The sequence below is a fragment of the Centrocercus urophasianus genome, unplaced genomic scaffold, assembly GCF_019232065.1.
Source record: "Centrocercus urophasianus isolate 14NV4802_14NV808 unplaced genomic scaffold, USGS_Curo_1.0 seq_15, whole genome shotgun sequence".
NCBI lineage: Eukaryota > Metazoa > Chordata > Aves > Galliformes > Phasianidae > Centrocercus > Centrocercus urophasianus.
In genome coordinates this window covers 28,254,500-28,276,762 of record NW_024884697.1, presented here as the reverse complement: position 1 = coordinate 28,276,762, position 22,263 = coordinate 28,254,500, and the positions used below count along the sequence as shown (strand labels likewise).

At 38.2% G+C, this 22,263-nt stretch overlaps 1 protein-coding gene across 1 annotated transcript in view; it reads left to right on the top strand.

Moving 5' to 3' along the window:
* Positions 1-310: 310 nt before the first annotated feature.
* Positions 311-22,263, top strand: part of ADAMTS20 (ADAM metallopeptidase with thrombospondin type 1 motif 20) — an 84,483-nt gene continuing 62,530 nt past the window's right edge. The window contains exons 1-4 of the mRNA XM_042815831.1: positions 311-401; positions 594-928; positions 11,734-11,896; positions 15,981-16,243. Of these exons, the coding sequence (XP_042671765.1) occupies positions 311-401; positions 594-928; positions 11,734-11,896; positions 15,981-16,243 (852 nt within the window). The remainder of the gene's footprint in view (positions 402-593; positions 929-11,733; positions 11,897-15,980; positions 16,244-22,263) is intronic.

Below are 22,263 nucleotides of genomic sequence, written 5' to 3'. Positions count from 1 at the left end.
GCATCCTCCTCGTCTCCTCGCCGGCGGCTGCGGCAGGGGCGAGGGAGGCGGAGGGAAGGAGGAAGGGCCGCCCTCGCCCACCTTGGCGGCGGAGCGGAGCTGGGAGTGGATGCGAGGGGCCGGGAGGAGAAGGGCTGCGGGCGCGGGGCGGCTTCCCGCCTCGTGAGGGGAGCGCGGCGGCGGCGGCGGCGGCGGCGGCGGCGAGGGGGGACGCGGGCGGCATGGGGGAGCCGAGCGGCGCGGGGGCGGCGCAGGCGGTTCGCGGCCGCTGAGGCGGCGGCCCGGGAGTGCTGCGGGCGCGGAGCGAGCCATGCGGGGGGCGAAGTTACTGGCGGCTGTGCTGTGCCCCCTCGCGCTGCTCGTCGCCAGGTCGTGGGCGCTCCGCCTCCACCCGGGACAAGGTAAGCGAGCGGCAACAAAGGCGGCCGGCGGCCCGTGGGGCTGTGGAGGGGCCGGCGGGGGAAGGGGGGGAACCGGGCGGGGCGGCGGCGGGGGGCTTTCCGCGGAGAGAGCGGTGCGGCTCCGCGTGGGGAGCGCCGCCCCAGCGCCTCTGCGCTGCTCAGCGAGGCTGAGTGCCGCGCTCTCCGTTGCAGAGACCTTAGTGAAGCAGCTGTCCTCCTATGAAATCATCACACCTGTCCGGGTGAATGAGTTCGGAGAAGTTTTTCCTCACGCGCGTCACTTCAGCAGGAGGAAAAGGAGCTCGGAGCCCGCCGCCCTCCGCACGCACTACCGGCTCAGCGCGTACGGGCAGCTCTTCCAGCTCAACCTTAGCGCCGACGCGGGCTTCATCGCCGCTCAGTTCGCTGCGGTGCACGTCGGAGCCCCGCGGCAGCCTCCCTCCCCCGACCTGCGGCACTGCTTCTACCGCGGGCACGTCAACGCGCAGCAGGCGCACGTGGCCGTCCTCAGCGTCTGCGGCGGCCTGGTAAGTGCGTGCGCTCCCCGGCCCCATTCATCTCCTTCCTGAAAGGCAAGCAGTGAGATGCAGGGCTCGGAAGCTCTCGGGAGGCTTTCCAAGAGGTTGGTCATGCAGTGTCTTGGCACTGCCTGCTTGCAGTTGTGACGGGATATACAGACGCTGCTTTCAAAGAGTCTTTCGCTGGCCGATGGTGGCATTGCTTGATGTAACGCTCCGAGTTTCAAGAGCTGCATCAACTGGTAGTTACAAGGGAGAAAACAAAATATGCTCAGGGAGCTGTTGTTTGGTAAAAATGATGCCGCCAGTTGGCATCAGACAGGTGTTTGCAGCTAGATGGCTGTTATTTATGTATAAGGTTAGAATAATGTTTCTTGAGATGATGAGAGAAGACAGTATTGAAGCTGAGTGTTTTCAGCTGTTCTGTAGAGGTGTCACATTCTTGGCAGTGCACAGTCATCTTTCTGTTGAAGTGAATGGGAAGTTTCCTACTGGCTTATCTGGGAGTGTGACTATAAAATGCTTCTGCACACAATTTAATTGAACAAATAAATCAAAACTGTGTGAAATAGATTCTGTACCTCTACTTTAATAGTGTTTATATCTTTCCAGGGGTATAATGAAGAAATAGTACCACACCACTGTATGTCAGAGCAGTTGTACTGTGTTGCTGCATTCCGTAGTTCCTTGTCTAAAAACAAGATGAGATATCTGGCACTTTGCTGTATCACTACTTATGAAATACTTAAGAGCTCTGAGAGGCCTGGTCTAGTGGCTGGCAACTCTGCACATAGCAGGGGGGTTGAAACTAGATGATCACTGTGGTTCTTTTCAACCCAGGGAAGTTTATGATTCTGTGAAAGCTGCAGTTACTGCCATACCGGTCACTGAAATTTGAGTGCTTTAAAATAGCTAGATGTCAATATGGGATGCTGTAAGTCTTCTTTAAATTCAAGTCAGGGTTGTGTGATGCTTCTTATTGCCACAGTATAGACATACAGGACTTCTGGGAACTGAAACAATCCAGTGACAGCGTTTTCTTATCTCTTCATAGTAGTATATAGAAGATAAAATGGAATTGGGTGGAAGGATGTTGGAGAGTGTGATGTGTGTTGAAAGAAGGTTATGCAAGAGATGGAACAGCATCAGAAAGAAGTGTTACTTCAGAGGGACACTTGTACTGTCTAGTGCTTACTGTTGGATTTGTGCTTATATGCCACCTTTTCTTTGAGTTGAGGCCTTCGGACTTGAGAGCAGGTCTGCAGAAATTGCTGAAGAAGACAACAAAGCCTCAATTCTATATGCAGCACAACTTTGCCTTCTTGCTTTACCAACAGATCTTATTGGTTCTGGTTTGCTTTATACAAAACCCAATTTGAATCTACACTAAAGCCCTTAGTTTGTTGCATACCTGGGGCACAGAAGGAGTTGATGAGAGGAGTCCTCGTAAGTAATTGCAAATGTTTTTCAAGTGCAGGTTCATTCATATAGCATGACACTGAGAATGGTGCTGTAGTCTACACAAGATAAATACAAGAAGCTTAATAAATGAGATAGTATTTTCTTGTAGCTACTTATTGCCTGTTTTAATTATCTTCTTGCAAGTAGTCAATTTTCATTACTTGAAGGGAAATTACTTACCTGAAAAATGTGTACCTACTGTACTTCAAAGCTGTCCCAACAGCTATTATTTGGTGGTTCTCAAACTATCAGTGCAATACTTTAATAATTAAAATGTCATACTTTTCTTTTTCTATACTTCATTTGAACATTACAATTTATACTACGCATTATTCCCCTCAGAAGCCATTGAACAGCAGTAAGTTGAACCCTTACATCTTATAGATGAGCCTTGTGAACTTCCACTGAAGTTTCTGGCTGTACTTCATGGCCTCCGTCACTTCCTGGCTGTCAGGAATCTCTGGTCTGGGCTTCTACCAAATTCCTTTCTTTCCCAGAGTTTCCCCAGACCTCCTCTTGTTGTTATTCCACCACCTTTTGCCAGGCAGGCGGAGCCTTGGGGAGCGTAGATGTCACAGTCTGTGGCACCCCAGCATTATGGCCACCTTATCCTTGTTAACGAACCTGGTGATGTTTGGCAAAGAGGAAGCAGAGCTCTGTATGGGTGGCTGGTGCTCTGTGTGACATGGTTAGCTGCCACGGAGGGGCTGTGATGGGATAAGGAGACTGTCACAACCAGCTGATGTATGTAAAGAGGATTCTCCAACCTGGTTTGCTGCCTTCAGCCCGATGTTCTTCCTCATTCTTTTGTATTCATGCTCCTTGTGTGACTGCTAGTCGAGAACACTTCTTTGGAGGAGAATGGTTTTAAAAGGAAGGAGATAGAGGTTCTTTTTCTAGTATCTTGTCTTCCCTAAACACATTCTGCACTTTCCCAGTGCAGCTGTTCTCGTGTTGAAAGACTAGGAAAGTTAGTAGATCAGGGGTTTTAAAATGTATTTGCCTTGCGCATTCAACAAATGTACATGTGAAAGTAAGCTAGATTTCTCTTCCATTGACAATACCATGCTTTGTGGATAAATGTAGAGATAAGTGATTTAAGGATTGCTGCTGAGGTAAGATGCTGCTTCTTGTGAGTGAGTAGAAATTAGACTGTGGTGACTTGGCAGCTCTGTATTCTGTTTAAGTAAAATCTGTTCTCTCTAGGTCTGTTTTTTCCCATGCGAAACATGAGTTTTATGTGTGGAAATTTAAAATACAAGGGATTGGTTAAAATTACTGGATAGAATTCTATCTTCCAAATTTGCATGTGTAAGGCAATAGCTGTAGAGCAGTTCTTTAAAAGCAAGAAATGGATGAAGAATGTGAACTTATAGGAAAATTAAGGGTGATGTTCTAAAAGTTGCTCTTAAGATGTGCCTGAGAGTGATCTGAAGTTGCACCGTGTACTTTCTTTGATGTTATCCTGTAGCCTCCTTTCCCCAAGCTCTGCATCACCTATGCTGGCAGCTTTACTGCTGCTTCCCAGGTTACTTCTTTTGTTGACTGCACTGTCAAGCTGAGTGTGTTGTTGTTTTTCTTTTTTTTTTTCCCCAAGCTCTTTTCACCTTCAGTTAAGCCTTTTTCTGAGAGTGTCAAGAGCATGTGCAACCCAGAGTACCCATGGAGCTTTGCTTAATGGCCTCTGACACCCTGTGTGCAGTTTTGTTGTGTTATGTTTCAGTGTGCCCTGGGTTCAGGGATGCAAATGGCAAAGCGAGGTTAGAAGGTCAGTCGGGAGCCTGTAGTAATTGCAAGGAGGGAGCCTGTAATTAGGGAAGTTTGGGAGGCTGTCAAAGGTAGAAGGTCATTTGTAGTGATGGCCAGGGTGCCTTGTTGAATGTCTGATTGCATACATGCATTTCTTACATCTTTAGAGTGGTGTTTCTTTTTTTTTTTTTTTTTTTTTTTTTAATCTTGCACTTGATTCACTCTATTTTCCTAAGATCTAAATCTCTTTTTACTTTTACTGCATTGGTCCATTTTAGCTTCATACTAATGTGGGAAACAAGATCTGCTGAGAAAGCCCACATGAATCCAGTGACAAAAGTGACCTCTCAAACATTATCTTGACAGCAAAATCATAGGTGAAAGCAATTTAACTTTCAAGAAAGTATAGGTTACAACTTCACTGACAAATGTGATCAAATGCCAATTTTGTATTGTATCTGACTGTGAGATATCCCTATTTGTAACTGTGTAGGTTGTTTCAAAAGTAGCGTATCCTACATTATTTCCCTGAAAGCTATGATAGATACAAAGAGGACAATACCAGTATTTGATAGTGTTTTGCAGCTGAGAAATTGTACTTTTTTTTTTTTTTTCAGCATAATCACCACCATTAGCAGGTTTGTGTGGATGAGCTGGTAGGGATGCTCTTCATGTTGTCATGTGACAGCTCTGCATGGCCATCCAGAATGTACCTTATGTTGCTGCTGCTGAAATGAACCACCCACTGTGGTCACATCCACTGCTTGGCTTCTGTAATGGTTCAGCAAGCGTTAATGAGCATCAGTGGATGCCATTTTTTTTTTCTGTGAAGGAGAATTAACTAACACACCTTTTACTTTATATGAACTTCTGTGCCAGATGCTGTTCTGTCAGACTGCCCTTCTGCTGCTGTCTGTCACATGACAACAAAATGTAATGGAATATTCATGGGAAGGTTCAGCCTCTACTACACTTCATTGTGTTAGCCTGTGACATCAAAGGCAGATGGTGGTGTGGCTGTAGGAGGCATTACTTGTGGAGCAACCTACAGAAGTGTCTAATCAAGATGTAATTTCTTGTGGAGTTCTATTGCAGGTAACAGATTTGTTGCCTTGATAGTTCTGCCCACCTTTTTTTTTTTTTTTTTTTTTTTTTTTTTTTTTGTACTGCATACTACTAGTAACTTCATTTAGTTAAGCTACAGTGGTTTTCCAAAGAAAACTTCAATACTTGTAACTGGAAGATATGTTTACCTTAATATAACATACAGGTGCAGCTTCCAAGAAGCTATTTTCTAAATTTAAATGTTAGATTAGCTTTCAATATTCAGATAACTGAAGTCTGTGAGCATCTCTAAGCCACATAATAGTTCTTACAGATTTTTTTTTTTCTTCATAAATAAGGAAAAAGTCATACTAAAATGTCAAGATGATAAATTCTTGTTTGGGCATACATAGTCTTATTCATGTTGACAGGCTGAACCTGACACTTGCACTTAATAGTCTTGGTTTTATTACTCATAGAGAGTTCAAGGTGGATCTCTAGCCCTGAATATCTGCAATATAACAGTAAAAAAAAATCACTACTACTGTTATTGGCTCTGGCATTTATTTTGTCACAGTACAAAATGGTTTCGGGTATAAGGACTGACTGAGTAAAAGATGAATTGTTTCATAAGAAACTAAATAGAATAAAAACAATTCAGAAGTAGAGTGAACTTATAGGTAGAAATACTGGTATTCAGTTGCTTTGTTTGTGGCTTTTTTCCTCTGTGTTCCTATTTGATTATTTTTTTGCTATTGACTTCAATTCATTTGCATTTTCTTGTCTTACTTTGGTTTGTGTTCTTATCTTTCCCTAATGTGTGTTGTCAGAAGCAGGATCAGTTTTTAAGTATTTTCATTTGTGATGTGCAGTCTCTTTGAACAGGAGACTATTTTGATGACTGCAGCTGCCTGAAGTCTTCCTGGTCTTGCCTGTTGATCTCAGAGTGGATGGTGCAGACTTTTTAACTTATGTTATCTTGTCTTAGCACTGTTTTCCTGCATGTGGGCATTAGAAATCTTCCATACATCTAAGGGTAGACAATAATAGCATATGGACCTGTATTGCTGACTCAGCTTCTGACTGCACAAGTCATTTAAAAAATGACTGCTTAAGTTTCCAACTAAGAAAACCCCCAAAAATCCTTAAAACACTCTTTTCTTCCTCAAGCTGTTTGCATCTCTATTTCCAGAGATGCTGTGCTTCTACATATGAATCAGAACAGAGGAAGTACAGACAGAATTAAAGCATTAGGTGAACTGAGCAACAGCCCAGCTGGGACTCTGTGTAAACCTGCATTTTAAAGCTAAAGTAATGCTACCACCTTCTGTGGTGGTCAGCAGTTGGCTGTCATAGATTCCAGCAGATGGTGAGTTCTTGGGTATAGATGGGCTTTCCTGTGAGATGTCAGATCAGCAGTAGCTTCAGTTCTCGTTGTTCTGTCTTCATTTTGTGTAGAAGATGTAAGATTGTGGCAATTAAGTTAGGTGGTATGAGAAGAGGTCATTTTCTGGACATAACCAGATTGACAAAAGTATTCAAAGCATGCACTGCAATTGACTAAAATGAGGTGAAATTCTCACTGTACCTTACATGTGCTAACTGCTGGAGTGATAACTGCCTCATAAGGGTAGAAGGGCCTCTTTGGAGTTATTTGGCTCTCTAGGAGAGTAAAAAGTGTTTCTGTGTTTTTTTTTTTAAAAACTGGACAGTTCTTCCTAAACGAGGTAATTGGAAATGTGAGCTTTTCTTCTTGTTCACTGGGACAGACAAGATTGTGGTGGAGTTTCCTTTAAGACGAAGTGTTTGGAGGATCCTTTGGGTTTGCATTTTAGGGGAGTATTTAGCTTGATGAAGTATTTATGAGTATTTTTTAGATAAATACAATCATATGTACTTATGCTTCATTTCCCAGTTCCTCTGGGCATTGTGAAATAGCTACCTTTCCACAATCTCAATGCAATATTTCTATGGCAAAAGTTGACAGGTATGTTTAAACTTGATTTGTCCAACTAGTTCACTGTAAGTTTTAGGGATAAATGGGCCATCTCATTCCCTTCCATTTTCCTTCCACTCCAATGAATCTTGTTAATTGCTATGACCCCTGCAGGCTCTTCTACCTGCTTTTTCTGTACGTCTTTCACATAGGTATATAGCAAAGAACTGGAGAGCATATTAAAATAACTGGCCTGTTACTACACATTTTACTTATAAGCTTTCAGGAATGCCTTCTTTTACTTGGCTTCAGCCAGGTCTTTTGCTGCCTGCAGTAGACTTACAATGAGACTCTCAAGATACCTAAGTCTGAATTTTCCACTTCCCATGTGAATAGTCTTTCCCCTCTGCCATTAAATGGAATATAAACAGTTTTTTTTGTGTTCCTGAGTGAAAGCATGATAGTATTCAACCAGGACCTACACTTCTATCTACCCAGGATGCTTCTGACAGAACTGATAATGCACCTGCCCACTCTCAGAAGTGTGATTTAGTCTGCCAGGGATATGATTGCTATCTGCTGATGAAATCCTAGTGTCACAAAATTGGTAGGCAAATATGAAGTTAGAGCATGCAGTTTGACTTAAAGTTAGGTATTTTTTCCTGTGTGCTTTTTTTTTCATTTTACTCTCAGTCTTTAAGAACCTTATTGGAAGAAATAATACATTTCACTTCCAAAAAGGTATTCCACTGCATAACTCTTTAATTAGCTGGGTTGTTTATTCTGTTGTTTAGCTTATTTATTAGTTTTTTCTTTCTTGTATTATCTCAGTTTAATGAGTAAGCTACAACTGTCTGGTTGTATTTCTCTAGTTGAATTATCTTCTGGTAGAAGTGTCTTCTGCAGATATTGGCAGTGTACCTTTATCAGACAACCCCTAATGCTTTTTTCTTCCTGGAGCTAATTAGGCTGTATCTCTTACTACTTTTGGTAGAAAACATTGTAACCCTGGAGCAGGCAAAGAAGAGTGAAGGGTTTACTGGCATGACTGAGAAGAGCTTTGAATTAACATGATATGGGAAAGAGGGAGAGTAATACAAGAGGAGGGTATTTTGTAACTTAGTTTGAATGAGAAAGTATCCTTGCTGTAAACTCCTTGCAGGTTCTTGAGTTGGAGTTAGAACCATGCTGTAAGGGCTTGAAAAACCTTCATAGGAGCAGAAGTTACCTGGGAGGGAGTCTGCCAGTTTAAAGTCATGTTTTCAAGACAGTCATCCTAGCATTTTTCTGAAGTTGTTCTAGTTTTGCTGTTGGACATATTAATTCCATGTTTCCAAAAGTTGTTTTATGTCCCTTATGTTTTCCATATGTTCTTCGAAGTTGCCATTATACACAAGGATGTAATTTGTATGTGCATACAGTACATACTTTAACCATAAATTGTGCAATACTTATTTCTACTCTTGGAATAGAGCAAATGCATTGATGAAGACTGCAGTTTTAAGCCACTTCAAGCTGGTAAGGCGTATCGTATAAAGTCAGTAGCCATTCTGATCTATTCAGTATTGAGTATAAAGTGTCTGACTCATCCAGAAGATTTTAAACCCAAGAAATAAATTATCATTTTCATGTGGGTTTTCTCATAAATTTCCTCAAGTCTGTGTTTATGTATATGTTCTGTATAGTGTTCTCTCTTACTTTCTTTGGACCATTTGTTTATAATGCACAGCAGGGTCTTCTCAATTTTAAGTTCTATTTCTACTGAAGAGACCTTTTAAATATACTTCTATATCTATCTGAGAACAGAAGTAAAATGCTTAGGGCAGATTTCTTGTTACATTGTTTGAAAAGCATCTGTAGATTAGTAAATTCAGTTTGCTTCCGATTTGACTTCCTGCAGAAGCAACCTGCTGTTACTTCTATTTCGTCAACCTACCTCTGTACTTCCAGGTTATTTGCTTTTGGTTGTATAGCACTATTTTTTAAATTTGGATCTTAAAATCCTTTTCTTTGTGTGCCTAACTCATAGGAATGGCTCAGTTTTTATTTACTGTCTGACACCGGATGAAATATGACTTTCCTGAATGAAGCACTGCAAACCAGGCAGAACAGTGTAGCTGGTGATTGAACTTTGTACACCTGTGTGTTAGGAAAATGGGGAGATAGCACATAGTTAATCAAAATAAAGCTTTAGTCTAAGGATTGGTGGTGGTAGTTTCAAAATTGGCTTCACTTAGCTTTTTTGGCTGACTTGCCTTTTGAGATGCTGAATTCCACTTGTTAATCTGATGGCAACCACATATGGGTATTGCAGTCTCCAAATACGTGGATTTTTTTAGTATTGCACTTCAAATTTATTTTACTGATGTGGAGTAGTTCTTAATGTTAGCTTGGATTTTAAATTGCAGGTATAATATACTACTTGTTAAAGCACTTTGTTGTTTTTTTCCCGTTGTGCAATATATTCATTTCACATACAATGTAAAGACTTATCAACTTGGATAGGAGATGTGCAGTGAATTTCATCATAGACTGCAGGTGGGATATATACCTAACCAGTCAGTGACAGTAGTAATTAGTTGTTTATCTATATGTTATGAGGAGAGAATTAAAGGAAAGATAAAAGCTTGTGTTACAGATTTTGATCAGCCAAATGCATGTAACCAAACAGACAGTTGATCCTGATAGACTGCAAGAATCAATTGCCCAGGGCATGAATAAGTGATAGGGAACCTAGTGCAATTTTTCAAGTGCCTAAAAAGGTGGAACCTCCTGTACATTGGATTTTAATCTTCTGGTTTAAAACATATTAGGATAATTCTGAAAGCAATAATTCTGAAGTGTGGTTCAGAACTCTTCCTTTCCAGCTGTCTTTCCTACCTTTCTGCCTTGTAAGCTTATAATGTATCTTTTGTTATGTGTAAACAAAAGAGAATGTGTTCTGCTTCCTGGTGATTTTTCTTTTCTTTTTTTTTTTTTTTTTTTTTTTTTGTGAACTACAGATAAACATGGTTACTGCTACTTCTCAGTGTCTTCTTTTAAAAGAGGGAGCATTGCCTGCTTCCCCATCTCTTCCCAAGTGACTTCAGTATGCCTACTACTAGGAGGACAAGATTCTTAATTTCACTTAAGATGTTTGTGTCAGTTCTGACTGTGATACTTAAACTTCAGAATAATCAAAGTTGAACTGCAGATGTTGTTAGGCCTTTAATACTGTGTCTTTGTGGTTACACCCTGCTTCTCTCCTAGATAAATAGTTCTGTTTCCCCAGCTAATCTTTACCATTTCATCTGAAAAATAACATTCTTTGGTAGGAAGTGTAGATCTTAGCTGGAGAGTGGAATTTGTGTATGTAAGCTTAATTGCTGGTGCTGAAATGAACTGTGGGAGTACATAGATAGAGGAAAAGGAAAGCAGGATTACTTCTTGTGGAGTATCAGCAATACTAGATTCACTTAGGTCAGTCATGGTGCATCGTGGTAACTGTTCTCTGTATAGGTCAATGCACGCCTGAATACATTTTTGAATTCTTAGGTAGTTTACCACTGGTAGCTCTTAAGTACAAGATAAGGAATCTGAGTAGGGATCCTCAAAGTTATGAAACTCGCTCAAAAACATGAATTAGTGACTCTTGTACTCTGAAATGAGAGGGAAATAAACTCTTGTTCGTTTTTTGTGGGTTTTTTTTTTTTTCCCGGTGGAAGTTTGCTATTCTAGAAGATGAGTTTGAAAAATGTTTGTTGATAACTTTCCTCACTAGTTGTATATAACTAGCTGTTATTCTCATAGTTGACATTTGTCATAGCTGAAATAATTTTTTAATAAAATCTTAAACGCTGTTAACTGGACAAGTTGCTGAGGAAACTGGTGTAGAATATCTGCTCTAGCTCTGGGTAGTAGGGAAGAACTAAAAGTTACTTGCAGGAATAAAGCAGCAGTAAAGTGTTTTTTGTTTTTTGGTTTTTGTTTTTTTTTTTTCCATTAAATCTGAAGTAACATTTTAAATGTCTCTTATCTAAAATAGGGTTTAGGGTATGCCAGCAGGAAAGAATCTATCAGCTTGTAAGTGTTCACATGGCAGCCACACTTGTCCTTTTTTGGTAGTTTGAACCTTAGCATCAGTCCTTACTGCAGGCTAATGCTGCTGCTAATATGTGGACTAATCAGAGTTCTAGAAGAAAAAGGCTGTATAAGTTATGTGAAGGACAGAAGGCAACAACTCAGTCTAGAATTCAGACAGCAGCTAAACCTTGACTTTCTTGATGGCTTCTACTCTCTATGCAGTTTCCTCAGCAGTCCTGCTTGGTTATACCTTGATTCTATTTACTTCAGTGACCTTGGTTTTACTAAGTCTGTATAAAGATTACATACAATATATTGTTAGTGTTCCTTGATTGTACTGTTAATATATCCTCCTTACATATGAGTAAGGTGGTCTCTATTACGATATTCCTCTCTGGGGATCAAGACTCTAAAAGAAACTCTTTTGCTTTCCAGCTTCTACTTATGTCTCATGCAAACTTACTTTCATTAATCTGAAAATATTATCTTAATAGTTTATATCATGAAAGTTATAAAAATTAATTTTAGCAAAGAATAAAGCAATTACTTCTCTTACTTTCAGATGGGCACCTTTAAAGCACATGATGGTGAATATTTTTTAGAACCTCTGATGAAAACGGATGGAGGTGAACATGAAGATGAGCATAACAAACCACATCTTATATACAGACATGAAGAAATTAATAGAAAGTATCAGAAATCCCATAAACCTTGTGAAGTTTCAGGTATAGTCACTTTCATTTTCAATGCAATTTTTTAAGTGTTAGTTCTCATATTTAAAAAAAAAGAAAGGCAACTTGCCATTTTAAGACATATTTTTCTCCAGATTGTTTCACTAGACCTCTATGTTTTTCTCTCTCATAAGTTTGGCAAGCATTACTTCTTTTCCTGCCACTGGGTGAATTTAAATATAGAAGGAAATAGGCATGTAATGGTATATCCTTGTGTTTCAGGAACTTCTCTCTTGATTTGTTTTTACACCATACATATGTTGTTTTGTATCTAAACACTTAAAGGATAGATCCCTGGGAATTGCTGTTGCTTACAGTCACAGAAGTTAATATGTTATTGCAAACTTAAAAAATAATTTGAGATGTATGTCCTCCTTAAGAATGAAAGTATATAATATTACCCATTAATGTAGATGTTTTTCCTTTTGGATATTTTAATAACATATTCATACTACAAAATACATATTTATAAAAAAAAAAAGCAAGGGGGGTAATTTAAATGTGTATTTTAGGATGTGTCACAAGTGAATGGTTGTACTTTCATAGTATGTAAGTTAACTGCTGAGTACTGTAATTTTAGAGTGGGAACATATGCAGAGAATGGGAACCTGGAAGTAAAACAAAAGCCTTCATTCCTCACAAGAAATTGAGTAGGAAGCATCATGTCTTAAACAAATGTGTTTTTTAGTAGAGTGGAAAACTTCAGAGCTAGTTTTCATGGTTGTGAATGCAATTTCGTAGTCAGAAAGTGTTTTGCTGATAGAAAGTCACCTGGAGCTTCTATCAAATTATAAAGGCTACACAGAAGAGCAGGATTAGGAAGAACTGATAAGATGTTTAGAATTTGTCTATGAACAGAGGTGTGATCTACTTAATGTTGCCAGTTTCAGTGTAGAAGCTCAAGCCTATATGAGCAATGTTCTTAACCTTTGCTGTTACAGTAGTGCCATGTTGAAAGTATTTTTATTGTCTAAAACATTTTCAAGTCCAGTGAGAATAAATGCTTTTATTTTAGTAGAAGTGTACAGGATTCATTTATTGGGCTTCAGAGAAAATACTGGAGGTGGAGACTCAAAGAAGGAGAATGTAGATTAAATTTTGTTCAGTTTGGCATATAGAAACATCCTGTCTAATTCCATTCTACATCTTACATGAGACTGGAATCTGCCTTTATGTATTTTGAATCTATTTGCATTTCAGAAGTGCTTACACAACATTGGGAGCATCTGAAGAGAATAAAATACCAAATTTTACCTGAAGGAATATCTGGCCAGTTGTTTGAAAACACAAACTGCAGAAGTAGCATTGTTTTGGCTAATGTTGTGATCTAGGATTTTTCCAAAATAATACTTTGTACACAGAATGTAGAAAATCCTGCTTTTTTTTGTAGATACATAAAGCTACAGTTATGATTGTCTTCCATTGAATGAGCTCCAGTTAAAGACTTTTTTCTTCCTAAAGCTCTGTATTTTTGAAAGGTGGTGCTACCTATTCATAATTGCCACTTAAGAGTAAAGAGCAAAGCTTTGAATAACAGGAAGCTGATTTTAGAGCCAATTTATTAGTTTTAAATGATAGATATGTACTGAACCAAAGCAGAGCTCTTTTAGCTGAGTTGAGTATTGTACAATATGCCAGTATTGACATATTGTAGAATAGTACCAGTATTAGCAACTACTGCAAGAAAAGCATAAAGAGAATAGTCAATTTCCCTGTTTTATGTGTTGTATCAGCTACAGAAGACTGAGCCAGGGATTACTGTCCAATTACTATTGGGGCTTGTGGGCACTGCAAAGGAATTCATGAAGGAAGAAGTATTAGTGTAGTATTTTTGTCCTAAATAAGATATTTCTCTATTTCATTGCTAGCCTTGTTGAGTTAGTCATGTTTTTTTTTCTTAAAGGGGAAAAGACTTGTGATCATGAGAGTTGGTTCTTCCATTTAGTGCATTTTGACAAGTGTATATGGAAAGGCTTTCCATGTGGAAGTAGTATTTCTAAGCTAAACATTTTATGCTTGATCAGGATGTGACTTGCAATGACAACAGTGATCCATCTCATCTAACTCTAGATATTTTACATCTGTGTTAGTCATCCTTCTCCTGTTTTTGTATTTGGAGGAGAGAAAGGATCGCTGGCTCTGGTTCATGTGACTTATTTTAGGTATGCCTTTTAGGGTAACGTGATTTACTGCATGGAAATGTCTGTTTCACTGCAATGACTATAAAGAGAAGCTGAATGATTAGACATTTTAATGTAGATGATTTCCATGACCTGTTTAAAAAAATCATGAAAATCATTGTATATGTCTAACTTTAAATCCCTCATCTGTTTTGTTGTTCAGAATTGTTTCCTACTTATTCATTGATACAATATTGAAATGTTAAATCTTTTGTCTTGACTTGTTCTACCTTCACACCATTTCCTAATGCTCTTCCCAATCTCTGGTATCTGTACATCTAGTTGTTTTTTGTTTTTTTTCCATACTGTGAATGAAATGCTGCTACACCTTTGAAGTCTCCTTCAGCTCACCTTCTTAGTTTGAAATTGGATCACAGTGATTATTTCTAAAGTTGTCTAGCTAATTTTTCCTCACTTTTTTTTTTTTTAAATCTTTCTGTCAGGGAAGGACATCTGATACATTTCATACTCATAAATCCCGTTTCCTTAATACAAGAAAATTAGAGGAGTTTGACATAATAATAGCTATATGTTGGCTATTGCTCATCCTCTTGTTGTTTTTGTGCTCATAAACAAAATGAGTTTTATTTAGTGTAGTACTGAAGTTGTCTTGTCTAGTCCGCAGATTGGTCTTCAGCTCTTATCTTAAGTATGGGTTCTGGTTCCTATTTTTTGCAATGTTCTGAAGTTTCAGACTCGTGTGACGTAATAAAGATGAGTGTGGTTCTGCTTCAGCTGGTTTTCTTGTATTGAGTCACTCAGTCTGAAAACATCAAATATTTATAGGTACTCACTAGCATGGTCTTCTATGTCAGCCCTTACTTTTTTCTATTCACCGTTATAGATAATAATTCTTTTTGAGTTGCTATTCTTGTATTTTGTGACTGTCTCAGGTGACTAGTCAGCAAACTTCAAGGTGTTTGTCTCTACTGTCATTTTGATTTAACGTTGCGTTTTGACTTTAATGGGGACAGCTGACATCTCAGAAGTAGATTAAAGTTTAATGAGGAGGGCTCTTCCACTAGAAGATGAAATACATAATATTTAAATCCTTTCAAAATGAGAATGACACCTGAGTCAGGATCTCTTAAGTTGTTTGAAGAACGTAGTTGCTAAGGATTGGCAGCTATACTCTGGCAGCTGCTGCTTAAAAGGAAATCTAGCTTCCAGAAAGATAATAGGGACTGAATCTGAATGGATGAATACCACATTAGGCACTTAAGTTCCAGGGAATAGAGAGAATTCAGGTATACTTCTCATCTAAGTGTTTTCATGTGGGCATTGCTGAAGTGACTGACTGATCGAGGCATGAGTTTTCTTCAGATGTCACAAGCCCCTGAAGGTAGCAAATTGGGAAGTGCTGAATATTGAGATGTCTCCAAGCTGTATCTTTTAGACTCTGATTCTATGCCACAAATATTAATAGAGCTGTCGAGAAAGTTACTTTTATTTATATAGCTTTTTTCATATATAAATGATGTCAGTTCAGGACTGGAGTCTAGTCTTTATAGTTTGCTGTTGTTGGTTTTGTTGATGTTAAAGGGCTGTGTTTGAATATGGCTATTTCAATTAACTATTTGCCATTCTTTCATTGCTTAAGCTCTAGTGCTTATTTCATTCCAGCCTTCCTGTTTGGATTATTCTGCATTCAAGAGCTATATAATACTGCTGTCTCTTCTTAACTAATTTTTGATATTGAATCCATATATGAAAAAAGCTGTATGATAGTGTTCAGGACATCTAATTTATGTTCCTTCTGTGTGTAATGTATTTTTATTCTTCTACCTGTTCTCCTGGAAATAAGTTCATAATTATAATTTTGTCTACTTTGGACAGAGTTGCATGTCTATTTTTAAATTTAGAAACTGAATTCTGCATTAATTTTTTTTATATTACAGAAAAGGAGGTGAAGAAAAGCACTTTACTACATCCAAATGTCAGCAGCTTAAATGAGGGGAGAAACATTTTATGGAAGTCTCCAAGTTTAGAGTCTGCTTTTAAAAATCTGACTATGGAGGATGCTGGCAATAATCCACATTCCCGGAAAAAACGTTTTCTTTCTTATCCAAGATATGTAGAAGTGATGGTTACAGCTGACACCAAAATGGTTCGTCATCATGGACAGAATTTACAGCACTATGTATTAACACTGATGTCAATAGTAAGTAAAACTTAGTAAGTACTAGCAATTTCAGTTTTTTTTTCCTGTTTTCTCCATGTTTTCTCTTATGCAAATTCTGTCTTCTGCTTTCTCTGAATTCTGTATTAAAATAGATTCCATAAACAACAACAAAAAACAAGTAGGGCCAAAACTTCAGATTCTGCCTCTTCAGTTAAATGTAAATGAGGTGTGTAGTTTAGAATGCTTGACCAATTTTCTGATTTGCTGTTGCATTAAAAGAATGGTCAAGCTCCAGTGAATTAAGAGTGACTAATTAAAGCAGACAGAGGTTAAAAGGTATCGAGAAAAAATGCTTGATTATGGCAGTCCTAGTTTTTTCAACTAACTTCAGATTGATATGGGTCAGATTTTGAATTGACATTATTTGTTTCAAGTAAGAATTTAGCACAGCTCAACTAAAAGTCACCTCATATCATTTCACAGCTTAGTATAAGCTCAGTAAAATCAAAAGATTTACTGTGACATCTGTTTAACTGTTTTTTTACTAAAAGGTGTGTTAAAATATTCTGTATAATGACTTCTAGATCTTGTATTCTCTTGTCTGTCAAAAAAGTTAAATTTCTGTGAACTGCATTTTGTTTGGACTTGCGAAGAAGTCACACTTTTGGTCTCCATGGGAATACCTGGTTTAAGTAAGAATTAATCACTTGACCATCATCTTGTAGATGAGCTGAGTAGCTCTATAGTTTCCCCTAAACACAATTACTTGGTACTAGGTACTTCTGTGAAGCAAATTAAGAGGTGATAGACATTGAACTAGCTGTCAACTGACACTGGACTAGCTGAACTAGTCCCAGCTGCAGCCTCACAAAAATGTGTGGGCCTCATGTAGACCATGTGTTACACCTGCTAGTTGTATGTTGATGTCTATCTAATATGTTGTCTGTATGTATGGCTGTATGACATACATACAGATAGGTAGGTGTCTGAACTGAGTTCAGTGCATTGTCACAACTATCTATCCAGCTGTCAGCAGTAGAGGTGCTGTCACCTCCTATACAATGTAGGCATCTAAGTTTAGAAGTTTTAATGTCGCACTGATTTCAAGCAGGAAAGCTGTATCCTTTTTGAAGTGTTAGGAGGAGGGGCATGGGAAGTTTTTTAGGATGAAAAAGTTACTTTTTTTTTTTCTTCCTTTTGTGCACATTACAATGAGATTAGTTACAGCAGTGCTATACTAAGGCTGCTTTTATCTTGTGCAGTTGTGTTGTATCTCTGTGTCCTACAAAGAAAAAAATGTATTTCCAGTGTATGGTTAAGATCTATGTCATACTTAAATAAAACTTCCCTTTTTTTGTGGAATTTTTTATGATGTCAGAACTATCACTGCACAAAAGCAGAGTTGGACAGAATTTTGTTGAATTTCATTATATGACATGTATGCCAAATCTCATAATTTCTAATAATTTGGTAGTCTTCTGAATTTTTATACTGGTAGTGATGTGAACCTCTAAATTAATGCCTGACCACAATAAAATAAAATCACTATTGGAAGATTTTTTTTTTTTTTTAACAAGCTGTTTGGGAATAATTTAGAAATAATTTATTCTGAAGATATCACTTAAATCTTTTTAATAGAGCTGTACTAGAAAACAAAGTAGTCAAAGCATTACTTAAAAACAGACTATTTTTCTACAAAACCCTGCAGTGAGATGAAATAGTATTTTGTGTGTAATTTTCATGAACTGCTATTGTGATTATGGCTAATTATTGGTCTAAAATTTTTAACTACTTAAAGGAAGCACTAGTTTCTGCATCTGTAGGAGTCATACATTCGATCACTACTCCTTATAATGTTTGGTTTTCTGTGTCTTAAGTAGTTAGTTTCTACTTGTTGAACTGCTGCTAATGAGTCTATAGAACTCTTTTTATGATTAACATTAAACAAATCTGTATTGAATGAGAAAGACCAGCTATTTGCTAAAATACCTTGACTTCCTGCTTGCAGTACCAGTCTATATTGTAGAACTTGGGCTTAGGTTAGTTGTTGCTGGCTTTGAGGTAATCGAAAACAAGAAAAAGGCTGCACCATTAATGTGAGTTTAATATGGTATTCAGGAAGATGTACAGCATCTGGCAGCAGTTACTCCATGTGTACTTCTACTTGTTTGTTTCAAGATTACCTTTAGGAACCAGGTTTTTAAAAACTTTGTCTAGAAATGTGTGGCTTGTATAAAATGTGGAACTTAATAAAAATATGAAATTAGATCCTAGTTCTGAATTTTTTTTTCTTCGCAGTCCAGTTAATTTTACCACTAAGAATATGAATCCCAGCTTAGTGTCATAAAATTGTAGAACTGTTTGAATTAGAATGGAATTGTAAAGGGCAAGTCCAACTTCCCTACCTTGAACAGGAACACCCACAGCTAGATCAGGTTGCTCAAAGCCTCATCCAGCCTGACCTTGAGTTTCTCCAAGGATGTGGCATCTACCTCATCTCTGGGCAACCTCTTCCAGTGCATCACAACCCCTACTTTTTTTTTAAAAAAAAAAAAAAAAAGTTTTGCTTATCCAACCTAATCTCTCATCTTGCTTCAAACTGTTTCCCCTTGTCTTGTCACAACAGATCTTGTTAAAGAGTCTGTCCTTTCTTATAGCTCCCCTTTAGACACTGAAAGGCTGCTGTTATGTCTGCATGGGGCCTTCTCTTCTCCAGGCTGAACAGCATTAACTTTTTCAGCTGTCTTCCTAGGGGAAGTGTTTATCTCCTCTACCTCTTTAGGCATTTCAAATGAGATCATAGAATGACAGAAAGAGTTGTAAAGGACCTCTGGAAGTCTTAATTCCTTACATATGTTCGTGTTACTTTGTGTTTACTAGCTCTGTCTGACAGATTAATATACCATCCTCATTCTCTTCCTTCTCTTGTCTCAGAGTAGTAGTGCTTCAGTAAGCTAGTAATAAATGTAGAGAATAAATGACTACCACTCTTGGATATGTAATCAGTATCAGAATTCATCAGTATGCAGGTGGATTTTTCTTGACCCATAGCCTATTAATGGTTGAAATGCAACTCTTAGTCTTCTTTTGTTACCAACAAAGGGAAGAAATGAAACTACTACATTCTATTCTTTCTATCATTGAACAGGTAGTTTAAAATTTAATAATCAAAGCTGGTACCCGCCTGTTCAAGCAACTTCTGCTGTTACATGAAATTGCCAGGTTGATGGCATTTTGAATGTATCAAGCATTATTCTACTTATTCCAAAACTTGTAAGGATATCCAGTTTTCGCTTGGGTTTTAAACAAAACTAAAGTTTAAGCATATAAATCTCATTAAATTTTAATAGAGTGTAGGTATTTAGCACCCAAAAGAACCCTTGAAATCTTGATTCTTGTTTGCTTTCTCTTCATATTTTAGTATTAACAAAACCAGCAAAGTAAACTTCCTACTATAGGATACTTTTTTATGGATGGAAAACGAGAACTGAAATGTGCTGCTGAATATTTTTAGAGTTTGAAGTGTCTTGTCACTCATCCAATTTGACCTGTAAAGGCTTAACTCAGTGTGCAAGTAATCCCATTGAACCAAAGCTAGGAATGCATTTTCTCATTTCTTTTAGACTGCATAAATCTTTGCAAGATGAGTGTTCATAATATTTATTCCATCTTGGAGATGTTTGTTATTGTTGACTGAAATATATATTTAAAAGTTGAAAGATGCTTTTTGCCATAGAAAGGCTTAAGACTTTGTGTTTCAATACAAAGATTTTGATAAACAGTGGCATTATTTAATGTGAAAAGATGAATAAAACAGTCTGTGACCACTCCCCACATTCTTCTTTGTTCTTCTAAATGTTGTATCAACATAGAAGTAGATGCTGTCTTAATAGGTTTAGTTGCTGGAGGACTCTGTCCTAGGCATGTTAGATTATAACAGTTCAGAGCCCCAGCTGTAAATCTAGATCTTAGAAAGCAAGCAAAGCAAGCAAAAATTCATAAAAGCGCTGGAGTTTACTATGAAAATGCCAAGAACCATTTCATTTTTGTGATATACTTTGTGCACTAATCTGATTTTCTAATGTACTTTTTATATATCATTTCTGTAGACTTCTTTGTCTGTTGTTAGTTTGCTTGCTGCAAGACCTTTGTAATCTTGACATGTCAAGAAAACTTGACATGTAAAACCACCTGCAGTACAACTCAGTTGACCTGCTAAAAGGGGGAATTGGCTGCTTGCCTGCTCATGTGAGTGCCAGATCTGGGGTATGGGAGGAGAGTGGCCATGTGTTCAAAGAAGGGATTGAGACTGGATCACTTTAGAGCACTTAAATTGTCATTGTACTGTAGAATCATAAAAATGTTATTATTCAGTAATAAAGCAGTATGATCTTAATATCACCCGGTTCTAACACTATTTTATGTTGATCAAGGCTCATTCTTAATGTGCTTTGTACATCTCTGTGCTGAGAGACTTTATTTTTCCCCTGTTTTGTTCTTTGGTCTGTTCAGATGTAGGAGGTTATAAAAATCTTGAAAAATCATTGTCATTTTTAATAGCATTTTATACCTTCCATAATTCACTGAGACATAAAACAGAAAGCAATGAATGAGAGCTCTTACCAAGAATACTAAACTTACATTTCTGAACTCAAGATCTTGTGTTGAATTTTTTCCCTGTTTACTGCTTGATGTCTACCAATCATGTATCTTGCTTTCTTTTCTCTCAGATCAGTGTACGTGAACATAAATTAAGAAGTATTGAATGTTAGTGTAATACTAAATGAAAACTAGAGAGCTGGTGCAAAGCCATTTGTTTCTTCCTTAGGCTCATTCCCCTATTTTTTCTTTTGTATATATAAAACCACATGATTGTATTTTCTATAAGATGTTGTTAAAAGGAGGGTGGCTATTACATTATTAACCAAAAAAAACCAAAAACCAAAACAAACAAAAAAAACCCCTAGAAAGTTAAATGGCTTGGGGTGGAAGGGACCTTAAACATCATGTCGATCCAACCCTCCTGTCTTGTGTAGGGTCATCAACTATTAGGTCCTTAGGCTGCCCAGGGCCTGTCCAACCTGACCTTGAGCACTTCCAGGCATGGAGTATCCACAGCTTCTCTGGGCAACCTGTTTCCAGTACCTCACCACTCTCTAACTTCCCCATTAACATCTACTCTACATCCTTCCTCTTTTAGTTTAAAGCTGTTCCACCTAATTCTGCCACTATCAGACCATGTGAAGAAGTCTGTCTCCCTCCTATATAAAAGCTGCTTCAAAGTACTGGAGGGCTGCAATGTGGTCTCCCTGAAGCCTTCTCCAGGCTGAAGAAGTCCAGCTGTCTTAGCCTTGCATTGCAGGAGGGGTGCTCCAGCATTCTGATTTTCTTTGTGACTCTGGATCCACTCTAACAGTTCTCCATCTTTCTTGCACTCAGGCCTGGATGCAGTACTCTTGATGGGGGTCTCACAGTCATCTCTGTCTCCCTACTGGCCATCCCTCTTAAATGCAGCCCAGGATACTGTTGGCATTTCTACGCTACACATGCACACTGCTGGCACATGTCCAGCCTTCCATTCCTTCCATTCACTTCCATCCACCAGGACCCTGAAGCCTTTCTCTGCATGACTCTATAAGTATCTATAAGCTTATAAGCTCTATAAGTATCATTTAAACAAAAATTTGTGAGCTAGATTTCTTGCATACCTTGACATACAAATATCTTGATGTAGGAAAAAAAGCCTACCTTTTTTATACACTGACTGCTCTTATGAATTTTCCAGCTCCTGCCTGTATTTCAAATGTCTTAGTGCCTCATAGTGCTCTGAGTCTTGAGGTCCATCAAGTGAGACAGATGTGGAATTTTTGTAGCATGTTACAAGCATATACTTTCACATCTTTACTGCTGACTGCTGGTAGTATTCTTTATTACTCTTGTTAGTTAGCTTATTGTTGTTAATTAGATATTTGATAGTATTTGTCTCTGTACCGTTCATGTCAGTAGACAGGTTCAAGATCTGTCCTCATGGTGAAGCTTCAGTTCTGTTTAGTCGTAGA